Genomic DNA, 24545 nt, shown 5'->3' with positions numbered 1-24545 from the left:
TATTTCTTTGGATTTGATGTTTCAGTGGATGGATGGGTATGAGAATGGGTAGATAGATAAATGGCGGGTGGACTGTTGGGTAAGTGAGAGGCTAAATTGATGGATGGATGGATGGATGGATGGAAGGATAAGAGTGTGCAGGTGGGTAAATAGGTAGGTGGATGGGTGAGTAGATAGCAAAATAGTTTATGGATGATTGCAAGGATTGAATGGTTGGAAAGATGGATGAGTGGGGGTGTAGGTCAGTGGGTAGATGAATGAACAGTAAAATTTCATGTGGTTAAATGCCTGACATCTTGCCCAGAAGCTGAGGGGTGGTCTGGATTCTGGGATTTGAGTTAATTGTCCTTCACTGGGAGAAACCAGTGCCAATTAGGCAAATAGATCCAGTCCCAGCAGGTCCTGCAGCAGGCTTGCTAATTGACTCCAACCTGACAGACCCTGGCTTGGACTTACAGTGACCTGTGTCTTATTGATTTGTAATTTACACTCCACACACATCCAAAAGGATTTGAGGTGACATAATATTAAAACCTGCATGCAACAGGACAGTTCAAAATAAAGTGAGAAAGTGAGAGGCTACAGAGCAGAGTGGTTAAAAGCATACCTGCCTGCGTTCAAGTCCTGGATCTGCTGCTCGCCAGCTATGTGACCTCAGGCAGGTTGCTTCACCTCTCTGAAGCTCATTTTCCCACATCTGTAGGAAGCTAGGGAGGAAAAGATGAAGGAAGGGAAATTGGTTTAATGGAGAAATGTAGTGATGAATGGATTACCTAAGTGGGATGCTAGATGTACAGGTGGGTGGGTGAACGGGTGGTGGGTGATTGGGCCAGTGGAATAGAAGACAGATGGAGAGGGTAAGTGAGGGCGAGTGGGTGAATGGGTAGATGGATGATGGGGGGATGAGCGAATGGGGTGTTGTGAGCATCCGAGGAGTGACAGCACAGTGGTTGTAGTCAGTAGGCACTTAGGATGATATAGTAGATGGAGTCATCTTGATACCGGAGGCCATATTTCCTGGAGGAAAAATCCAGACACCCAGACTGATGGTGTAAGCAGGAAAGAACGTTTGATGTCTGGGTAGGCTGGGGGTGGAGATGAGGTGGGGGGTTAGATGGATTGAGCAGCAAGCCAGACTCGGCCTGGCCCACAAGGTGCTCACAATCCAGTTGGGCTGATGAGTCAAGGTCGCAAGACAGGGTGACAAATTTCCTCTCCTCTTATTTATTTTCTCAATTTTTGTTATGGAAGTATAGTTGACATTCTCTCCTCTCCTTTTAAAATGGCCATGACAGTTGTTCTCCATTAATGGTCACTGTTAGGATCTCATGAAACGAAGTCAAAGAGCTCTCTGCACCGCACCAGGCACACGGTTGGTGCTCAGTGATGCCAACTGCTATCACTATATCTTTATTACCTACTCAGTAGGTGGGAAGGGTCTGGGGATTCACTTAAGGAAAGAGGCTTTAAAGATTAAAAAATCACAGAGCAGATGCTGCCTGCGAGAGGCAGCTTGGTGTGTCAGGAAGGCTCAAGGGCAATGGGCTTGGGTTCAACTGATCTGCTGTGTGGTCTTGGCCAAGTCATCTAACTTCTCAGAGCTTCAGTTTCCTTATGGGTAAAGTGGGGCCGGTAACGGGCATCCCCCAGAGTCGTCCTGAGGGCTGATGAAGCTCTTCTGTGTGCAGACCTGTTCCCGTCCCTTCTTCCCCGCTTCCCCTTCCCCAGTCAGGTCCTGGTGTTCATTTCCCGCCCGCCCCACCCCCAGCAACCCCTTCCCAGACCTCCATCCATCATCCTGTCCTTTGCAGAGGTTAAGTGGGTCCCCAAGCAGCGAATCCAAACTCTCCCGCAGCCCCCGCCGCACAATGCGGCCCGCTGTTAGCGAGCAACCCGGCTGGCCCGGAGGATTGGGTTTCAGCAGGGCGGCGGGCGCTGGCGGATGCCCAGGCCAGCAGCGGGCAGGCGGGGGACCGAGCGGAGGAGCCGGCGTCGCGGGGACCCCTCCGCCCGAGCCTGAGCAAACAAGAGCCGCTCCAGGCAGGCAACCGAGGCAGAGGAGGGCCTCCGAGCGGCAGGAGGACCAGGAGGGGCGTGGGGGCCAGAGTCCTGGGGCAGAAGGATTTTACATTAGCCGCGTCCCCTTTCCGGGAGCCCGAGGGCGGAGCAGGGGGCCAAGCTGCAAAAACAACGTGCTGCCTGTTGGCAGGCTTCGCCTTAGAAAGTCCACGGTCTTCCTGGAGCCTGGATCTTCCCAGAGCCCGCTCAGCCCTTCTCTGGCATCACCCCCCACTCACCTTGCTTTGGGCCAACTTGCTTCGCCACCGAGCTTCATTGGTTTTCAGAGGAGGGGCCTTGGGGAAGCCAGTCGGGCTGATCTGGGTTCAAATCCAGCTCTGCTGCTTTCTGGCCATGGGACTTTGGGCCAGCTGCTTAGCCTTTCTGAACTCGATTTCCTGATCCACATGATGGGGACAGTACTGCCGGCTTTGCAGGGTGTGCAGAGTGCCTCAGGGTCTGGCACCCGGGGCATGGGACGTGAAAGTGTGATTTGTCCCTCCCTTTTGTGAGGCAGCATAGCCTGGGGTTTTCAGGGTCAGACCAAAGGGGTCAGATCCTGCCTCATCCCTTTACCAGCCACGTGGTCCTGGAGGAGTTCTTGATCTCTCCGAGCCTCAGTTTCCCTGCAGGCTTGCTCTGGGGTGACAGTGTTGATGAAGCACCTGCCCAACATCAGCCTCCATGAGTATTAGCGATTTTCACTGCTGCTTTTGTATGACGTGACCTTTGCATGTTATAAAACTCCTTGCAGGGTGCCCGAGTGGCTTAGTCGATTAAGCATCCAACTCCTGATTTTGGCTCAGGTCTCGATCTCAGGATTGTTCGATTGAGCCCTATGTCAGGCTCTGTGCTTAGTGGGGAGTCTGCTTGAGATTCTCTCTCCTTCTCCCTCTGCCCCACCCCTACTCATGCTCTCTCTCTCTCTCTCAAATAAATAAATAAATCTTTTTAAAAAGTTTGTACCCAATGTCTCCTTGGATCTACAAAGCAACCCCATGAAGTACACAGAGCAAAGATTTTGTGATCCCCATTTTACAGATGAGGAGACTGAGGCTCAGAGAGGCAAAGTGACTTTTTCAAGTCACCCAGCTTGTCAATGGCCTTGAGCTTTTTCTCCTGGTTCCTGCCTGTTGCCTCCTCTTGGAATTTCTAATGTGGATGTGGACTGTGGAAAGAATGCTCCAACTCCCAGCCAGTGACCTCGTGGGCATGGCCCATGGTAGGGTAGACAGGCCTGAGTTCAAGTCACCACAGCCCTGACAGGGAACAGCTGGAGCTTCTGGAAAGGATCCAGAGCAGCATCTGCTGCTTGGGTCATGTACCAGGCTGGTTTGCTACCTGGGCTGTGGGCTGCTGGCCAGTCTGGAACAAAGACCTCGGGGGAACAACTACTAGGTGTCCATTTTCAAGAGAGACGATGTTCTTACATCCATATTCTCAGTACAGACCACGTCACTACCCTTCTCAGGAATCCTCCATAACTCCCCATTGCCTAGGGCACAAGATCCAGACTCCTTAGCCCCACATTCAAGACCCTATAAGTTCTGGCCCCATCCTAAGCTCCCATATCCTTCCGTGAAGCAGTTTGCTCCTACCACATGGGACAGAAACTCCAGCACGGTGCAGGGTTAAGGACATGCGCTCTGATGGGAGGCACACACAGATGGCACCACTTCCTGGCCCTGCAAACCTCAAACCATCTCTCCTGACTTTAGTTTTCCCATCTGCAAAGGGAGATAATAAAGTACCTACTTTATGAATCAGTGCGACCAAATGAGATCATGAATGCTAAACCCTCAGCCCAGAGCTCACCACTGCGGACCAGTCCTCAGGCTTTACTGTTGTCCAAAGCGCCCCTGCAGTGTCATGCCTCTGTGCCTTTGACGCTGCTGTGCCCTGTACCTGGCGTGCTCTTGTCATCTTCTCTCAGCTCAAATGCCACCTCCGCCTTTGCGAATTTCCTGGTCGAAGCTAACGCCTTCTGCCCCTGGATTTCCTGGCCCCTGACCTGGACCAGCATTCTCCCCCTGCCACTTTCTGTAGAAAGCCCACATGTCAGGCACTAATCTAGAACCTCCTTGAGGGAAGGATTTGTTGATCTATTTTGACGTCCCCAATGCCCAGTGCAGGGCCTGGCACACAGTAGGTAGATTCAATGCTCTTGGAATGACTGTGATCTTGTTACTTAACCTAGGAGAATTCAGGAACAGCTGCCAGGAAGAAAGAGCCCATGAATGAAGTTTTGGAAGAGAAGTTAGCCAGGTTAACAAAGCTGGAAGGGCCAGGCATTCTAGGCAGAAAAACCTGGAATGGTCAAGTGACCAGGGCCATGGAAACATGGTGCCTTCTGCAAGCAGAAGGAACTTCAGGACGGCTGGAGACTGGGATACATAGGAAAGCATGGCTAGGAGAGAACTAACTGGCCTGGTCAGCAGGGGCCTTGGGGCAAGGAGCTAAGAGCTAGAACTTTCTCTTGCCATCAGCAGGAGCTCTGACAGGCATTAGGCTCAGTTAAGACATGATCAGACACGGACTTTAGAAACATCATCCAGCTGCCATGCGGAGGTCAAACACATCTCCTGCAGGTCAGAACCAGTTCTCAGGGCTAGGGATCCAGCGGTGAAGGAGGCAGACACAGAGCTCCCCCAGAACGAGGACCCTGGGGGAGGGCAGGTCAGCAGGACTCACCTACTTGATGTCACCTAATGCTCATACAACCCGTTTTACAGATGGAGAAACTGAGGGCCAGAGAGGAGCACAGGCTTGCCTATAGCCACACCCTGGAGAGTACCAGAGCCAGGGTTCTAGCCTGGACAGGCTGAGCCCCAGTCCCCTGCTACACTCCCCTTTTTCCCCTCCCATCCTCACTCAGGCCTAAACAGAGGGAGAAAATTAGCACGTAGAGAGAGCCCCAGAGAGAGCCCCGGTGAGTGTGTGTGTGTGTGTGTGTGGTCTGTTTTTTAAGGCCACAGCTGCAACATCTTAAAACTCATGCAGATGGGAGCGCCTGGGTGGCTCAGTGAGTTGAGCATCTGACTCTTGATTTCGGCTCAGGTCATGATCTCAGGGTCGTGATGAGATCAAGTCCCTCATCAGGCTCTGCACTGAGTGCGAAACCTGCTTAAGATGCTCTCTCTCTTGGCTCCCCTGCTCACCCTGCTTGCACTCTCTCTCTCTCTCTCTCTCTTAAAAAAAAAGTCATACAGATGTAAAATGAGACAGATGTGGTTTCAAATGCCAGCCTCGCCTGTGTGCCCCTGAAGGTTGTTTCACCTCTCGGACCTCAGTTTCTGCATCTGTAAAACGGTTGTCATGAGCCTGAAGCTGCATTTAGGGTGCCCTTCTCGGTGCCGGTACACAGGAGGCGCTTCGTGAAAGTTCCTGCTCGTCTCTTTGGAAATCTCTCTCTCACACACACACTGCCATTAGGACAGACAGTGTCTGCGGCCCCAGTGGGGGTCAGACAGAGCTGACCGGGGGTGGACCGGGGAGCAGAGGGTGGCCGCGTCCGCCGGCCTGAAACAGGGGGTGGTGGTAGCGTCCGCCGGGGCCTCCTCATGCAGCCACCCTGCTGTCGGCTCCACACTAACGACTTCAGTGTGTCTCCCCTTTGAGTTCAAATATTTCTGAAATGCACACTGCTCGTTCACACATAGCCAGAGGGGCCTGCGGGCCTCCCTAGCCCGTGCAATCAGGGCCTCCTGATTGCTTTCTTCTGTGCAGTCTCCAGGAAGGAGAGGGGGCGCGGGCGCAGTGGGGTGACGGCCAAAGCCTCTGCCGAGGCACGAACCCTGTTTCCCCACCGAGGAGGGCCGTCCGAGTCAGCGGCTGGAGGCCCTGGTTGCAGCTTCGTCCAGGGTGCTGAGAATCTCTGTCCGCCCAGCCTCAGTCTCCCCATCTAGCCATTGGGATTTTCAAAGACAGTCACTGAGCGCATTTGGGACTCACTCCGTTTCCGCAGGGCTGGCTGGGGTGGGAGTGTGCAGGGGCGAGGAAGCGGGTGGTGTTGGCCGGGGGGTGGCGGGGGGCACCCGAGAAGCTGGCAGGGGTGTGGGCAGGCAGACATGGTCCAGCCAGGGGGCCTCAGAGAGCTGCTGAGCGTTGCCAACCTCGACTTCTTCCCACGGGCCGTCCTATTGCTCACCTCCTTGCCTTTGCCGCTGCGGTGCCCTGTGGCTCACAGGCCCTTCCCGCTCAGCCTCTCCTGACTTCGAACTCATTCTTCGAGCCTCCATCCACGTGTCCCTTCCCGCAGGAAGCCATCCCTACACTGAGCATTTTCTCCTCCTTCCACACCCACCCAGTTCCCATACCCACAGCACCCCACGCGCATCCCTGTTGCAGTCTCCGTCACCTCGTGTGGTGATTAATTATCTGTGTACAGCAAAAACAGCTTCCCCTGCGTGAGGGACTGTCATTGTCACAGTGGGGATGGGATGGGGACGTTTCTAGTGCTTCAGAAGCAGCTCGGTGCAGTCTCGCGGTCCCCAAAGTGTGGGAAGTGAAATGATGTTAGGTACTTTGCAGACGAACATTTTTAATTGTAATAGTCGCGTGTTTATTTTCCTTCTCTTTATGGCAAGTGATATTGGTTTTCCATTTATAATAATGATCACTTTTTCCTCTTTAAAATGCACTTTAGAAAAAGAGTCCACTGGAATAAAAATAGTAGCTAAACATAGCACAGTTGTAGGTGGCAATGACTGAAGTCAGGAATGTTGTTCTGCTGGAGCAGAACGCAAGCCTGGGGGTGGGCTGTGATTTCAGCCTCTGACTGTAGACCTACTAGGTGCCAGGCCCCGTGCTGGATCTCGGGTGTAGGCAGAGGAGGTGCAGAGGGGGAGACGGTCAGAAAGAATCGTCCGGGTGGGGCATGGGGGTGAGAGAGAACACCACACAGTCTGTGCACCGGGAGCACGGCCAGTGAATGCAAGATGTGTGACCCTGGGCAAGTTCCTAAGCCTCTATAAGCTTCAGTTTTCCCCATCTGTGAAATGGGGTGGTATCAATTGTGTCTTCGTTGGTGAGGGTCTCTGGCTCCTAGTAGACAGGTCTCCATCTCAGGGAACATGCATTCTCTCCCTTTTGCAGATTTTTGGGGCTGGAGGGGAGATGTCTGGGGAGTTCTGGGAAGAAGGAAGGAAATGCTGGTGGTAGAAAGAGGCCTGGCTTCCTGAACCCACCCGGGTTCCTGAGGCAAGAACTACTAACTCCAGATTCCCCAGGGAACTGGATGTGACTTTTGTACTTGTTTTGAGAGGAACAGAGGAAACTCAGAGCATCCCTGGGAAGCAGCACCAGACGGACCAAGAAGGGCTCCCCAGAGGCTACGGCGCTGGAGCAAGAGGCTGATGTTTGTCAGATGTTGGCAAGCACTGTCTGGAGTTGGGGGTAGTGGGAGCCTCTTGGACCCGCCTTTACTTTCAGGGGCCACCTAATGAGCCCAAAGGAAATGGTGTGTGTATGCAGGCACTGGGTCAGCCAAAAAGCACCACGCTCCGTCTAAAAAAAGAATATCTGCCACTCAGCGAGGCTCTGCTTTGTGCTGGGCTCCAAGTTAGCACGCTTCCCTGTGCTTCAGTCTCCTGGCTCCACTCAGAAGGCACTATGGCCATTTTCCAGGGGGAGAAACTGAGGCTTAGGAAGGTTACAGGTCCAAGGTTACAAGGCAATAGATGGCGGAGCAGGTGTTGGAATCAAAGTCCCTCTGACCTCCCGACCCCTGCTCTTATCTGCTCTGCGCATGTGTGTGGAGGGTGAAGGGAGGTCAACACTGAAAAGCCAAAAGCCAAGGCCCCATGGGTGTCCTCCTGCTGCAGCCCCGAGGGGTGACAGCTCTCCCCGAGTCAGGCTTCCGGGCGAAGCCAGGACTGTCACAGGGAGAAGGGAGCCTCCTGCATCCCTCCCGAGGGATCTGCAAACTGCACCACTCCTTTGTCCCTTCCTGACTGTGAACCAACTCGCCCCTTGACTTCCAGCCTCCTGAAAGCCTCCGCTTGCTGGTTCCAGGTGTGGTGGGAGGCCGAGCGGGGGCCGTGGAACACACACACACACCCCCGGACGGAGCTCCCGGGAGCCTCAAGTTTGAGCACCAGCCTTCAGTCCGTGACTTTTGGCAAGTCATTTGCCCTCTCTGGGCCTGAGCTTCCACCCATACAATGAGGATGTCAGCTCGCAGCCCCTCCTCTGGGCCGTGGAATCCTCTAGTGCTTGGCCTCTGGGTCAGCCCAAGAATCCAGCCAAGGGGTGGGGCCACCTGCTTGGCAGGCTTGCCTCCCCCACCCGACCCGTTTCTAGTCCTGAGCAGAGTCTCCTCTCCCTTGTTCCACACGGCTCCCAGCAGCTGTTCCGCAGGCCCAGGCAGAGAGCCCGGCTTGGCGCGTCTCTGGCTGAGGCCGATGAGAGAAAACAGGTTAAAAGTTCAGCCCTTGTTCTCTCCAGGAAGAAAAATCTGTAGCATTCGGAGTGTGAAAAGGAACCCTTTTTTTCAGCTCCAAAGCAGCACAATAGAACTTCCCTCCAATTTGCCATCAAAAGGACGCCCTTGGCACTGGACTCCACCGTCCCTGGCACCTCTCCTCCCCCCTTCCCCAGCCCCCCTCCCGTGCAAAGGGACACAGTGACCATGGACAGAAGCCACGGGGGGTCATGGGGACACTGCTGGATCCTCTGTCATCAGCTCGCGGGTCTGACCGGGTCACCTCTGGCTGCGTGCTTCCTCCCGTCCATGCCGCTCCTGCCCTAGTTCAAGACCTTGCTGCCCCCGTTTCAACCTTCATGGTGGCTTGGATGCCATGTCCCTTGCTCCCGTTATCCTCACCCAAGTCCAGCCCAAGCCACCCAAGTAAGGATCTAGGAGTTGATAGGGTCGGAGGCAGGAGATTGGCACTTCCCACTCTGCCACCAACTCCTGTGTGATCTTTAGAAGTCACTTCCCCTCTCTGTGCCTCAGCTGCCCTGTCTCCAAAACGACAGGGCCAGGGATGACGTCTCAGATGGTGGGTGTTAGTTTCCTGGCACACAGCGGCGAGGAGCACCCACCGTGCAGCCACAGGGTGTGGGGATCGATTAGTGAGGTCTGCTCGGGCACCGCAGTGGAGCATAGCAGCAAGCAGAGCTAGGTGGTGTGGAAGCGCCAGCTGTGACCTTCTAGGTCTCTCTGTCTCCTCTGTCATGGCTGTTTGTATTCACGCCTTATCACCACTACAGACTGTGAACAACTCCACAGGAGGGCCTTGCTCTTCGCCCTTTTCTCTCTCAGGGTACCCGGTGCCTGGCACAGAAGGAGCATCAGGATAGATTTGTTGAATGAATGCTTGAAAGGGACCCATGTCAATCTGTTCAATGCAGTTCAGCTCAAGAAGTGTTTTGAATTCCCTGTGGCAGGGAAGGGGTAGTGGGAAGGGGTCCTGGGCCTTACCTGGGGATGACCGGGGCTCCCTCTGGCCCTAGGGGTCTCCTTTGTCATAGGTTGTGTGGCTCTTTCCTTCCAGCTACTGGAGTGGGGTGGGGTGAGGGGCAGGTGGGGCGCTGGCTGGTTCAGAAGCTCATTTGAATGTCCTCAACCCCCAGAGGGCAGATGACAGACTAGACCCACTTGGCACAGTGCTCACCCTCAACACCCCCTCCCCTCCTGGGGCCCTATCCTAGGACAGTTGACGGAGCCCCAGTGTGGGGACACTGTGGAGGAGAAGGGGGTAGGGTGTCGCTGATAGGAAGTTTGGGCCAGAGAGCCAAGGTGGGGTAACTCATAGGATTCAGCTGGGACTACAGGGAGGCCTTTCTAAGGGCCACATTCCAGTTTTTGAGAATTTGACACAAGCTAAAAAGCAAACGGACACCCTGAGTTTGACGTAAAATTTGCAGGGTTGCCCACCCAGGAGACTCCGGGCTAAGACTTTTCTCCACCTGCAAGGGAGGGAAGTGGCAGGAGCCAGGTTTGGTGGGACATGGTGGGCTGAGAAGAGGCCTGACCACGCATAGAAGGGTTGGGGTCTGGGCTTTGAGGGATGGAGCCTGACTGGGGAGAATCAGACGACTGGCCCGGAAGGTGGGAGTGGGTGGGATTATAGAGTGGGAAACCTCGAGGGAGGGCAGTCTGCAGGAGTGCAGCCCGATGGCTGATGGGCCCAAAGGGATGAGGGTCTTGGGGTGATGGGCAGCACTCTGTAGGTGGGCTGCAGTGACTCTTTGCTTTCCTCACAGAAACGCTGATGGACTCGACCACAGCGACGGCGGAGCTGGGCTGGATCGTGCATCCTCCATCAGGGGTGAGTCGGTGGTCCCCAAACCCTGCGAGGACCCTCAGAGTACCTCGGGTTCTGCCGCAGGGCCTGGATGCCCCCTAAATTCCAGCCCCTTTCCCTGCTTCGAGGGCCCAGAGCTGGCCTCTCATGGCCCCCACCCTCCTGGTCCCCTACTACTGATGGAGTGCTGGTTACCATGACAACATGCTAGAGGCTTTCAGCCTTTATCCCAGTGTCCTCAGGGCGAGGCTGGGAGTAGGAACTGGCTCTATCCCCATTTTGCAGATGAGGAAAGTGAACCGTCATTTTCTGAGCACCTATTCTATTGCATATCTGTATCACGGAAGCACCTTTATACACATCATCTCCAATCATATGGGGAGGAAACACCTCCATTTTACAGATAAGGAAACTGAGGCTCAGACAGTTGTAGCCGCCTGCCACGGATGTTACACCTTGTTAATGATGGGGCTCAGGTTTGTATCCAGGGCTCTGATGGAGTCCTCTGGGCCCCCCTCCTGGGTCCCCATAACAAGAATCCCCCTCCCTGAGCCCTTATCATCACACTTCCGATGAGTCCCATACTTCCCTGGGGCCGGTGGTTTGAGCCCATATAGGCTATGAGTCGCTCAAGAGCAAGTGCAGGCACAATTTAAGGTTCCTCTTTCTTCCAGCACCAACCGGCCCAGCACTTACATACAGGCTATTGGGTCAGATGCGCCTGAAATTCTGTCCCAGTTCTGCCCCTCACCAGCTGTGTGATTTGGGGCCAGTTCCTGAACCTGTCTGAGCTTTAGTTTCCTCACCTATAAAATGATGGTGGTCACATCCTGTGCACCGGATTGTTGTGAGGTTTTCCTGCACCGCGCCTAGCATGGTGTTGGCAGAGAGTGGGGAACCCCCTCCCCCATGATGAGTAGCTATAGTTGCACTACCATCATCATTGTCACGGTCATCAATTTTTATATCATTCCTTTCTCATCCCCCTGGGCTCCAGAGAGGGCTCTGGGCTCCCCCAGCCTGTCCCTTCCCTCCCCCTCTCCCAGGTCCTCCCCCTGGGACTCGGCCGCTGCCCCAAGGAGCTGCATCCCCCCCACCCCCCACCCCAGGCCTGTGCTCTCAATAGGCAGGGCCCTAGGGTCAGGCCTCTCTCTGTGGCTCTTTCTTGTCACCAGTTTTCCATCTGCGAAGGCGGCTGGGCCCGCAGCCCCACCCCAGCAGGAATGAGGCCAGGCTGGGCTGTGGGGCCCCCGGACGCAATTATTTGGGGTGTTTAGGCTGCAGGGCCTCCGCATGTTAATTAGAGAGAGGGGAGAAAGGCAGAGTGCTCTAATTAAGTGCTCTAATTAAGTTCTGAAGAAGAGCAGTGGTTGTAACAAGGGGCTGACTTTGTCACATGGTGCCACCAAAAAAAAAAAAAAAAAAATGCAGTGTAGGGAGCTTCGGAGCCGCCATTGACGTAGAGGCTGGGCCAGCAGGCTCCACTTTGGCCTTCCTCACGGGCACTGGCCTTTCACAACATCGACCCACCCCAGGCCAGCAGCCACTACACCACCCTGCATAGACTCGGCCCAGATATCTGAAGAGGGAAAAGGACAAAGAACACCCATGCGAGGGTGACACCTCTAATACCACTTGCCTCCCCCCCACCCCAAACCCACAGTCCCATTGGGCAGTTGGGGAAATAGAGGCCCGGTGAAGGGAGGTGACTTGCCCAAGGCCATGCATCAAGTTAAGCATAGCTGGGACAAAACCCAGGACTCCTGGAGTACCTGTGGGTCATTGTGTTTCATGGCAGCGTGCACAAGCATGGGAATGGGTCTGGGTCAATGTGACCTGGGCCAAATGGCCTCATTTCCCTGGTCTCTATTTGCTCATCTGTAAAATGGTGATGATAATGTGTGATAATCATAACAAAGAAATGAGGTCCTGCTATAGCACCCACCCCAGACCAGCATGGGTGGGAGGGGGTGCTCTGCTGTTTTGGCTCTTTTAGGTCTAGCCTAGGAAAAGCTAGCTCAATACCAAAGGGGACGACTCAGGAGAAGGAGGGAGGGGATGGGTAGCTACTCTCAGCAAGCTCTCAGCCCCACTGGGGAGACCAGGCCAAGAGGGCCAAGCATGCCCAGCCCTCGTCCAGGCCAGTAATCCCCAAAGGCCCATGGGAGAGTAAGCGAATGCAAACACTGCAGCTGGAGAGAGCCTGTTGCAAGAGATTCCAGAAGGATGGATAGAGAAGACGAGAGGGTACTCAAGGAGGGCACAAAATTATGAACAAAGGCTCAGCATGTGAGTGAGCTTGGCTTATGAGGGTCTGTGAGGAGACACCATGGGGCCTGTGCCTTTCATCCCCAGCCTCCCATGGCCCTGCGCAGCCCCAGCCAGCAGTGGGGCTCGGGAACTCTCAGCTGGGTGTGAGAGAGCCAGGCTGGGGCCCAGGGAGGATGCCGAAGCACCTACCCCAGGCAGGAAGGATGGGAAGTCTCTGTCCAAGTACCTTAACTATATTAGTGGTATCTTAACCACTTAAGGCCCCAGAACAGGATTGCCTGACTTCCTCATCATGGGGGTAAGGACTCTTGTTCCCTCAGACTGGGAATCCCCTAGGGCAAGGACTGTGTCTCCCTGGTCAGACTAGGAGCTCCCAGTAGGCAGAAGTCCTGACTCCCCCATCAGACTAGTACTCCCCAGGCACAAAGCTATGTCTGTTCTCAGCAAAGGGAATTCCCTCAGTGTGGGCCTCACCCCATTTTCCCTTCCAGGTGGGAGCTTCCTAGGAGCAGGGGCCCTGTGTCCTTTATCACCCTGGGGATGAGGGTCACATCTCCCGTATTCATCAGGGGAAAACCAAGAGCAGGGTGCATGCCCTTCCCATCAGACTGGCATGTCTCCCTCACAGACGGGGGAATTCCTCAGGGGCCAAGGCCACGTCTCTCCCTCGGTTCAGGAGTTCTCTGATGATACGAATCATGTCTTACTCATCAGACTAGAAGGTGCCTAAGGTAGAGTCTGTGCCTCCCCCTTTAGACTAGGAGGCCCCCAGTGGTAAGAGCCCTGTTTACCCCCCATTGGACTGAAAGCTTCTCTGAGACAGGGTCTGTGTCTCCCCTATAGAGAGATGACCCCTGGGGCTGAGCCCCATCTCCCCCACCTGACTAGCATTTCACCCACAGTGGGAAGAGGTGAGTGGCTACGATGAGAACATGAACACGATCCGCACGTACCAGGTGTGCAATGTGTTTGAGTCGAGCCAGAACAACTGGCTACGGACCAAGTTCATCCGGCGCCGCGGCGCCCACCGCATCCATGTGGAAATGAAATTCTCGGTGCGTGACTGCAGCAGCATCCCCAGTGTGCCCGGCTCCTGCAAGGAGACCTTCAACCTCTATTACTATGAGGCCGACTTCGACTCGGCCACCAAGACCTTCCCCAACTGGATGGAGAATCCGTGGGTGAAGGTGGACACCATCGCGGCGGACGAGAGCTTCTCTCAGGTGGACCTGGGGGGCCGGGTCATGAAGATCAACACCGAGGTGCGGAGCTTTGGGCCCGTGTCCCGCAGCGGCTTCTATCTGGCCTTCCAGGACTATGGTGGCTGCATGTCCCTGATCGCCGTGCGCGTCTTCTACCGCAAGTGCCCGCGCATCATCCAGAATGGCGCCGTCTTCCAGGAGACCCTGTCGGGGGCCGAGAGCACCTCGCTGGTGGCTGCCCGGGGCAGCTGCATCCCCAATGCCGAGGAGGTGGACGTGCCCATCAAGCTGTACTGTAACGGGGACGGCGAGTGGCTGGTGCCCATCGGACGTTGCATGTGCAAAGCGGGCTTCGAGGCCGTGGAGAATGGCACCGTGTGCAGAGGTAAGGGCTGCAGCGGGGCAGGTGCCCCTGCACCCGGGGGGCTGTGGAGCTGGGCCTGGGGGCAGAAGTGGGCCCGGGCACTCAGGCTGGCAAGGGCAGTGGCCTGGAGCCGACCAGGCTTTCCAAATCTGCAGCCGGTGTTCAGTGTCTCAGAGCGAGACGTTTGGAGATCACGTCTCGAACGGCGGTATGTGTATGTCCTACGGGGAGTGCAGGTGATTTTAGTGGGTGCGAGGATTAATGTCTCTCATTTCAATTGTTACTTGAATATGAACAACAGCAAGCGGTGCTGTGTGTCGTCATTGGCAAAAGTGTTGTCGTTTCATTGGTAAGGAAATAAGTCCTAGTAAATAACACTTATAAGTGAGCGTTTGTTGGACCTTTGCTGCATCAGTCCCCACAGGGGGACTACAGGGCCAGGCTAGACCGAAGTGACCAGACAATCACAATTTATTTCTCGTGCAATGCTACCTGTCCATCGGGGGTCGGCTCGGGATTCCTCCCTTGGGGAGCCAAGCGGATGGAGGAGCCTGCATTTGGATTGTGGGGATCATGAGGACGGAGAGAAGCAGTGCGGGGTGGATTGCGTGCTGGCTCTCGAGTGTACGTGCGGTGGGGCCCACATGCCACTTCAGTGGCAGAGGTGTCACATGCTTCCTTCTGATTCAAGGGGGTAGGGGAGGCCACCGTGAGCCAGGCCTCCTGACCGCCACTTGTACTGTGTGCTGAGCACTTTATATGTCTAGCTTGCTTACTCCTCATGAGAAGCCTGTGAGGCAAGGTGCCCATTTTCCATGAAGAAATCAAGGCTCAGAGAGTACGTGGGGCAGCCAGGAGTCTTACCCAGGTAGTGTGATTCCAAGCCCACCCCTTAGCCACTTGGGTTGATTTTTAAGAAGTCCTAAGTAAGCGGTGGTACAGGTGATGTTTGATTATGGCAAACAACCACATAGGTGGGTGGTAAGAGGGACTGCATGGTGGTCAGAAGGCTGTGAAGGTAGGCAGACCTGGGTTCAATCAAGCCCTGCCTGTTATTGGCTATCTGTCCTGGGCTGCTCATGAAACCCTCTTTCTCAGGGTACTTGTGAAGACTCAACAATTCAAGACCGTTGAGCTCTTAGGATGGCTTGTAGTACACAGAGGGCAGAGCTTAATAAATGTAAGAGCTTAATAAATATTAACTAAATGATATGTGATGTCTAGGAAGCCCAGCCTGGGGCAGGTACTCCCCAGTGTGAGCCTGATGGTGATTTAAAGCCTGCTTGTACCACCTCCTCTTGCCTTCCTCGTTGGAATCAGATCCTGGGGGTCCTCCAGGTGCCAGGCTAAGAGTTTGGACCTGATTCCAGGGTTCCTGAAGTGCCGATAAAAGCGTGGCCTGAGGTGGCTGCGTGATCCTCCCCTTTATAAAATGCTGCCATGCCCACCATCCCACAGTTCCCTCCTCCATGCTCTGAGGCAGCATTTGAGGGGTTCCTGGGAGGATAAATGGGAGCACGAGGGACAGGAGCAGCGGCCCATGGGGAAGCTGCAGCCACGCTCGAGAGATGGTGGCTGTCTGGACGCAGCAGCCGCAGTGCCAAGATCAAGGGACATGAGGAGGATAAATGAGAAGGATGGTGTGTGCAGACAGGCTGGAAAGGAGGAAACAGGGGGATTCCAGCTTGTGGGGAGGTGATGGTCCTAGAAAAGAATCAGGAAAGTTGGGAGAAAGGGCTGGTTTCTAGGGGAAGATAACAGAGCTAGTTTTCTGTACCTGAGTGTAAACTGCACAGCCTTGGGAGGTGGTGGGCCATGGGGGGCAGGAACAGTCACTTGTCGTGCATTATTTGTTCACTTGTCAAACCTCACCCGCACCTGCTCTGTGTCAGACCTCGTGCCTAGCGTCAGGTAAAGACAGAAGAACACAACCGCGGCCCTGCCTTCTAGGAGCCACAGTCTAGCAGGGGAGACAGACTGTAAGTGGACAAGGGAGGGGATGCTTTTGGCTGGCTTTGGCTGGAACCACCTGGGCTGTGGTAGGCCCAGAAAGAAAAGGAGGTGAAACAGGGGAGGTGCCACTGGGGCTGAGTCCTGGGAGACCCATGTGTTAAATAGGTGGCCCAGGCCTTCCGGATGAGTGATTTGCAAGGATCCAGGGACGTGCAGCAGTGTGCAGCAGTCCCATTGTGGGGTCTGGTACGGTGCCTGGCATGGCCGTGGCTAAGGGAGGGAGGGAGGGAGGAAGAACTGTCCCTGGAAGGTGCCCAGATGAAGAGGTACATTAGTTACCCATTGTTGCCCAGCAAGTCATCCCGAAATGTCACAGCTGAAAACAACAAGCATCTGTAATCACACAGTTTCCGAGGGTCGGGGATCCAGGTGGGGCTCAGGTGGGTGCCTCGGGTGTAAGGGCTCTCCTGGGGCTGCGGTCCAGCTGTTGGCTGGGGGCTGCAGTGTCATCTGATGGCAGTGCCGGGGTAGGGTCTGAGTCCACGTGCACCCACATGGTTGTTTATAGACTTCGGCCCCTGGCCACAGGGACCCACGTGGGCAGTGGTGTCCCCCAGAGCAACTGACCCCAGAGTTCAAGAGAGCACCCACAACAGAAACCATCTTTTTGTGACCTCATCTCATTGCTTCTGCTAATTCTCTTTGTTAAAAGCCGGTCCTTCAGCTCAGCCCCCATTCCAGGAGCGTGAATTACATGAGCTGTGAGTGCCCAGGAAGTAGGGGTCACTGGGGCCATCACAGAGGTTGCCTGGCACAGGCAGGTTCTCCAAGTCTGGGCTTCTTGCAAGGAGGCCCTGGCCGCCTCCAACTCATTTCCCCAGACCTACAGCCCGCCCACTCCAGGCACAGGCGCAGCCCAGCCTAGCCCAGTCAGTCATGGGGTGTGAGTGGAGGCCAGTCCGGGTGTGATTAATGAGCTCAGGGAATCCAGAAGGACACCAGCTGATGCTGTGTCCTGTGCTGTAGCCACCCAGATGTGGGGCTGTTCCAGCCCAAGTCCCACAGCCTCTGTTCCCGCCTGCCTGGGACATGTGGGAATGGTGGTTACAGCTCACATCTGAGTGGTTGGCACAGTACTTCCTTGGTCTCCAGCTCAGGGATTCTCAGCCTTGACTCTGTCTCAGAATCTGCTGGGAAGTTCATTAAAATGCAGATTCCTGGGTCTGGTGCAAACCTATCCCCCAGGTCTGGTTCTTTGGCTCTGAGGTGGGGCCAAGAATCAGCATTTTTAAACAAGCAGCCTTGATGCTTCTGTAGCAGGACCATTAGCTCCGACTCGTGATGTGGTAACATACCTTTGGTCAGACAAACAGGACTCAAAGCCGGATGGATGACCACGGGCCCAGCCCCCACCACACACACAACCCCAGGGAGCATCCACCCCTAGGAATGCGAGGGGTCATCAGCAGAATCTCCAGGAGCGTGGTTTGGAAAGATCTATTGAATACTGAAGTATAATTTGATAGGGAAAAAAATCCATTGCTTTGTTAATACAATTTTGAGAAGATAAGGCTGGATAAAATCTACTTGACAGATGGCGAGTAGGTGAGTCCTCATGGGAGTGGCGCGGCCATCCCAGGGGTGGGCAGGGTGGCTAATGAAGGCCTGGGAGTTCCCAGTGCCCGGAGCGTTTCACAGAACCGTAGCCTAAACTCAATCTGACCAACTCCCTCCAGTGCCAACCGTATGCAGGGCATAGTGGGAGAAGGAGGGGCGTACAGAAGCCAGTCAACCACTCAAGCATGTATTGAGCACCCTCTGTGTGCCATTTAGTCCTCCAGCAAATACAGGCAGTCCCCCATTTATGATGGTTCAACTTACAATGGTCAGACTCATAATTTTTCAACGTAACGATGGTGCAGTGGTGATACATACACAGCAGATTTTTAATTTTGATCTTTTCCTGGGCTGGTGACAGGTGGTCTGATGATACTCCCTCCTTAGCCTGGGCCGTGAGCCACGAGAGCATGAGGGTAAACAACCGATACACGTGCAACCATTCTGCACCCACGCAACCAGTCTTTTCTCCACTTTCAGTATTGGGTTCAATCAAGTGCGTGAGATGTAACAGGCTTTGCGTTAGACAGTGTTGCTCAACTGAGCACGCTTACGGTAAGCGAGCCTAAGCACTAATGTCTGATAGGTTAGGGGTATTAAGTGAGTTTTCCACTTAGAATATTTGCAACTTACGGTGGATTTATCAGGACGTAACCTCACGTCGAGGCAGATCTGTGGTATTGAGTACCGTCTATGAGCCAAGCACATACCGGTGCCAGGGAACACAGAGGTGAACGAGAGGGATACGTTCGTTGCCCTTCCAGAGTTTTTGGTCTGGGTCAGTGGACAGAAGAAGATGGAGGGAAAAAGTCAGTGAGCAGATAAATAAAATAGTTACAGGCTGTGATGAATGCAAGGGGGAAAGGCATGCAGCAAGAGGGAACAAAGGAAGACTCGCTTTAGCCAGGTGGGCCAGGGAAGGCTTCTTGGAAGAGGTGTCATTTGAGCTGACAGCGGCCGCCCTGGGAAGGCTGGACGGGAGAGCGCCTGAGACGCAGAGTTTGTCTCACTGGCTCCTGGCTGAGCAGGGGACTCAGACACATAGAGAATAAGGCATGGAATGGTCCTTCCAGAAATGAAGTCTATCCCGTCAAAGCACTTTGAGAATACGAGAAAGAAGGCATCTTTTCTGACTGGAGGTCTAGGAAGGCTTCAAGGAGGAGGTGGCATTTGAGTTAGGCCCTGAAGAGTGAGTAGGATTTGGAGGAGTGAAAGGAGGGAGGACCCAACTGCATGACTAAAGGCCCCGAGGTGTGTTTGGTGGGTGTCCAGGGCCTGATTGGGTGTGGGTGTTAGGCTATGACTTCTCCCTATTTATTCGTCTCTTCACTCTTTGTTGGATGCCTGACAGGACCCGCACAGGCCGTACGGCTGCCAGGTTAGGGACTCCAGGGACTTTCTCCAGAAGAACTCTGTCCCCTTCTCCTTCCCAAATCCCCAATCTCAGCATCACAGTCCCCAGTGGGGTTTGCCGCCAGCAGATCTGCTGGAGGTGGCAGGAGGGTGGCTCTGGAATTCCTTCCCTGCAGCAGCTGCTCGCCGCAAGTGCCCAAATCTGTTTCCCTCTTTCCAGAGGTTCGTGAACTGGATTGTGAATGTGCCCCTGCCTCAGTTTCCCCAAGTTTGTCTCTGTAGCCCGATTCCTCTTGGTCTCTCCTTCCCTAGCACAGCCCCAACTGTGCCCCTGCCCATCAGATTCCCATCCAAACCACTGTTGGGGCCCCTGCCCTCCTCTCTGTTAACGGCCCACCGGCATCTATAACAGATCTGGAGGCAGGTCCACAGTGATCGTGTTTGCTGCGTACTGTTGAGGCGTAATGGGATTTTTAATATTTAGCTTGGACAGGGAGAGGGGCTGCGAGCCAGTGGGGAGGGGAATGGGGGGCGGGGTTGCACGCACATGTTGATCCTCTGGCTCTAGCTTAGACTCCCAGTTCCCAGCTGCTGGGCTTCTCATAGCCTCTCCCTCTCCTCCACCCTGCCCTGCCTGACAGCCCCCAGCCCTGCTCTCCCCTTGACCTTGGCCTCGGAGACCTGGTTTCAAATCCCAGCTCTTCCTCACAGTGCGACCTTGGGCAAGCAACTGACCCTCTCCCAGCCTTTCTCTTCCCATCTGCAAAACAGGATAAACACAAAGGCTGCTGTGCAGAATAAATGAGAAAATACCTAGAAAACTGTTATAAAAACAAGAACAGGGATTTCTATCAACACTGTCTTCTACCGTGAATGGTTTTTTTGTTTTGTTTTGGTTTGGTTTTGTGGGGTTTTTTTGGTTTGTTTTTTGGGTTGGTTTTTTTTTTGTTTTGTTTTGTTTTTTTTTTTTTGTCTCTGATGAGCTTTTTATTTTGAGGGGAAAAAAATTTCTTATCACAAAAGCAGTGTGGGTTATTTGTAGACTCTTTAGAAACGTACTAGGAAACAAAAAGGAGAAAGTTAAAATCATCCAGAGATAGCCACTGTCAACAGGCTGCTGGAGATCCTTCTGGGATTTATGCGTATTGATTACATGTAAAGAAAAAGGGGGCTTCCCACTAAGGAAACACACAAAGGTTTTTGACTGATTAACATTTTGTGGACACTTTTCCGTGTCATGTTAGATCGCCAGTGTCATTGTGGAAGGCTCCTGGAATTCCAGAGGAACGATGTGTCATAATTCATTCGCCAGTCCTCTGTTGATCGACATGTAGATTGCTGGCCATTTTTCACTGTCTTCACGAATGCCGGGATGCACATCACTGCCCCTGTATTCTTGTGCACTATTACTGGTATTTGAGTAGATATGTTTCCAGATGTGGAATTGTGGGGGGGGGGCATGTGTGTATTTTAGAGCTTTGACACATACTGCCAAGTTACCCCCCAGAAAGGCACGGCCCAGGTACCCTCCAGGTAGTAGACATCCAGAGTACCTGTTTCCCCGTATGCTCACCAGCAGGAGATGTTCTATCTGTCGCTTTATTTTTCGCTTTTCTCCCAGAATCCTGTGCTCCCTCAGCCAAGGTAGGGAGAGGCCCCAGGGATGTCTCTGGGCCTTCAGGGTTGGGGCCTGGGCCATGCTCGGGGTGGCCTCCTTCCTACCCTGCTCTTAGTCCCAGCCCTACCCATAGAGGCTGGACCAGTGGCCCAGATGTGTCTGGCAAATCCATGGGGTAGGGTGCGGTCAGTCTTGGGGTGAGGAGGAGGGAGGCCGCCAGCTGGCAGGGCCTATGCTGGCTAGGGAAAGGGTGTGAGGGTTGGAATGCTGGGTGGGTGGGAGGAGAGGTCCAGGCCCCCACACAGAAGTTCTGCTGCATGTCTTCAAGGGTGGGATGGAGACGCCCAGCTAGGGGAGTTGGGGGGTGCTAACAGACACCCCCTCCAGGCCTCCAGGCTCAGACCAGGACTGAGACCACACAGACCAGCCTTTTGAGAAGGGAATTGGATAGGGAGCCTGGCCAACACACTCAGATTATTCAGTTCTTAGTTATTAAAAATTGAAGTGCCCCTTCCCCCGCTTCCCCTTCCTATATGCTCTCAAGGCATCTTTATTTACAACTGTCCATCTCTCTATCCGTACATTGGTCCACCTGTCCCGCCAGCTAGCCATCAGAGATTCACTAAACACCAGCTTCTATTTTTTTTTTTTTTTTTTGGTTCTTGGAGGGGTCAGTGATGTCTTTCATCATAGAGGTCCAGGAGGCTAACACATAGTGAGTGCCTATCATGTGCCAGGTATTGGGGTTTGGGGAAAGATCAGTCATGGCCCTTGCCTTTAAGGAACACCCAGTCTAGAGATGTTGACAGATGTATCTGCAGATAGTGGAGGTGGAAGAGTAAAAGGCACCCAACCCACCATGGTCAGAAGACTTCCGGGAAGAGGAGCTGTTTAAATGGAAGCCAAGTGAGGAGCAGGAATTAGCCAGGTGAAGAGGAGGAGGAGGTGCAAAGCTCCAGAGGCAGGCAGACTGGGTGTTCTTAGAAAGGGAAGGAGAGCCACATCAACCCAGTTTCTTCTCTGAGTCAACCAAATGGAAGGATCTTGATATCAGGGCATGAGATGACATGGTCTTCATATTCCCTCAGGGCTCCGGGCAGGAAATATTGAACAACTTTAGTCCCTAAAACCCCCTTCCCTAGGCACCTTCTATGCACCAGACCCTTGGCCAGAAGTGAGAACTGCAGAGATGATGAAGACACTTCTTGCCCTCCTAGAGCTTCCAATCTAGGGTGAGGGAAATGGCTCTATCTGTAACTATTGTCTTGGAGCACTTAGGAGGGAGTCAAGGGAAAGCTGGAAAGGCTGCCTGGAGGAGGAGCCATTTTCCCAGGACTTTGGAGAATGGAAGAAACCAACGGCAGGAATTAGTCCAAGATAGAGATGATCAGAAATGATACTTTTAGCTCTGACCTCTTGCTGACACACAAGATGCAGCCAACTGAGGGGTGGAGGATGGGGTGAGAGAAACGTTGGCTAAGGGAGATAAGACAGGTAGAGGGGCTGCCAGGCTTTTTAGTTCCATGCTGTCGAAGCGCTGAATGAGGCAGAGGCTGCAAGGAGTCCTGCGGGCCGGGGCTGGGCAGTCCCCGCTGTGTGCCCAGTGCTGCTGCGTTCCATGCTGTGCTCTGTCACCCTTTCGGATCTCCTGTTGATGTGATTAGCTCCATCTTACACATGGTGAGACTGAGGTCCAGGGAGGGTCAGCCCAAGACCACACGGCCAGTAAACAGCGGAATGTGAACCTGGCTTTCTCCACCTGCTGGGACAACTGATTAACCAGAACGGGGCGAGGCCTGAATGTACTCTGTCCTGCTCACCTCCCAGGTTACTAGGGGGCCCCTGAAATGGGGGAAGTGAAAGGATTGACACGCAACTGGTGAAGGGACTCACACTCAGGACTGTGGGGCCGCCCTGGTGGGGCAACCAGAAGGGCTTCCAGGTGACAGGAGAAGAGGGAGGCTCGTGGCTGGGGCCTCGGGAGGACGAGCTGCTTTCGTTTGGAGATGCTGAGCACTGTGGAATGCTGTCCCAGGGTGGAGGCTCGGGGTGGAGGAGCCCCTATGGGTCTCTTCTCCTGCTCAGGGGGAGAAGGCCCCAGGAGGGAGACCCATGCACCCCGGCGAAGCTCTGGCCACACGGAAGAGCCCGTCCCGTGCGCCCCACACCGCATTTACCGAATGCTCACCTTGTGTGTCTCACTGCGCACTCACCTTATTGGTTGCCCCTGTCCGAGTGGGAAGCAGACTGGGGCCAACAGTCACGCTCCTTGGAGGTGGCAGAGGCAGGTGTGCCCTCTCGTGCCCCCCACTTCTGATTTCTCCCGCTTCTTGAAGGTGCCTGGAAGGCCCTGTGGCAGGCACCCGGGGCTCACGTTCATTTGGAGCTTCCTGTGGCCCAGGCAGCGGTCACCCAGGGTCTCCCTGACTCTCAGGCCCCCTTAGGGCTGGAGATCATCATTTCTGTTTTGCAGAAGAGGACACTGAGGCCCAGAGAGAGTAAGCAGCTCGTCTGAGGTGACTCGGTTAGGAAGGGACGGGACTTGAACCCAGACCGACCGCCCCTGGAGCCCCTGTGCTCTCCTGTCTGGGCCCCAGACTGGCGTGGGACCCTGAAGGCACCAGGGTGACGGGTTGGTGGCAGGCTGCCTCCACGGCACTCCAACAAGACCATAAACAGCTGGGGAAGCTCCCCGCCCTCCAGCCGCTGCCTTTACATCTGGCGGGGCTTCAGGATCTGGCGAGAGAGGCCCGTTTATTGAGGAAGTTTATGCATTTAACAGTTTAAGCCTTTCTAAGCCTGTGGTACAACAGGATTTGGGAGCCGTTAACAATTCTGTGTGGTTAAGAGATTTTCATTGCTCTGCGGCAGCTGGCTCAGGCCCCACAGGCCCCACTCTGGCCTCCGCCCCCGCCCTGCCGGGGCACCCCCTCCTGGGGCCCTTTGTCCTCAGCCCCCATCCCGCTGCTTTGCCCTGTTCCCCCTACTGGGAACCTTTAGGTGTGAACTTCGGCCTCGGAGGAGGAACAGGCCCAGAGAGGGGAATTCCAGGAGTTGGCCGGGGCCACACAGCAGGTAAGAGGCTTGAAGTGACCTGCTTGGCAAAGCCTGAGCCCCTTTCCCCACCCCAGCCTGCTTTCCCTGGGCAGGTGGGGGACATGAACCTGCAGAACTAATGGAGCTCCTCGATGATTGACATGGGATCCATCCCTACCAAGGCTTTGGGCAGGGAGCGGGTGGGGTGACGGCCCACGTTCACTCACCTTGTCAGGTATAGAGCTCCAATCAGAACCCAGGCCTCCTGAAGCCCTAATGAGAATTCTTCGCACTCTACCAAACTGGTGGGGTTTTTTTCCATAGCTTGGGGGGGAAATGCCATTTGTAATTATAATGTCTTACATATGTACGGTATTTATTTACTTACACCCTGCCTTGTTCCAGAAAAGATTAGAGGCTGCTTTTGTATAGCATTTGGTCTCACCCTATGAGATACTTTGATCTGCATGATACCCACATGAGAGAAGCAAGGTGAAGGTTACTATCACCATTTTAGAGACAAGGATAACTGAAGTCAAGAGAAGACCTGACTTTCCCAGAGTCACATTGCACTCTGGGGCAGAACCAGGACTAGAGCCCAGTGCTCCGGGGCTCCCTGTGGAGCCCCTTGTCGTCTCTGAGATGTTCAGAGAGACAGCTTCCATCCTTAACCTCTGTCTCTGCAGGGATGAGACCCCAAGGCCCCCCCAAAACACCGCAGGGGACCCCAGTGTCCATCCCAGGTGGGAAGGGGTGGTCCGCCCCAGGGAAGAGTCCCTTGCAGCTCGGAGAATGCAAGGTTTGTGTGCAGAGGGATGTGGGGG

At 54.4% G+C, this 24545-nt stretch overlaps 1 protein-coding gene across 3 annotated transcripts in view; it reads left to right on the top strand.

The window, feature by feature from the left end:
- Positions 1-10197: 10197 nt before the first annotated feature.
- Positions 10198-24545, top strand: part of EPHB2 (EPH receptor B2) — a 124417-nt gene continuing 110069 nt past the window's right edge. For all 3 annotated transcript variants that reach the window (XM_038531659.1, XM_038531658.1, XM_038531657.1), the window contains exons 1-2: positions 10198-10331; positions 13481-14165. In XM_038531659.1, coding sequence (XP_038387587.1) covers positions 10275-10331; positions 13481-14165 — 742 coding nt within the window. In that variant the 5' untranslated portion in view covers positions 10198-10274. The remainder of the gene's footprint in view (positions 10332-13480; positions 14166-24545) is intronic.

This window comes from Canis lupus, chromosome 2, assembly GCF_011100685.1.
Source record: "Canis lupus familiaris isolate Mischka breed German Shepherd chromosome 2, alternate assembly UU_Cfam_GSD_1.0, whole genome shotgun sequence".
In the NCBI taxonomy this organism is placed as follows: domain Eukaryota; kingdom Metazoa; phylum Chordata; class Mammalia; order Carnivora; family Canidae; genus Canis; species Canis lupus.
This window is presented reverse-complemented; position numbering and strand designations above follow the sequence as displayed.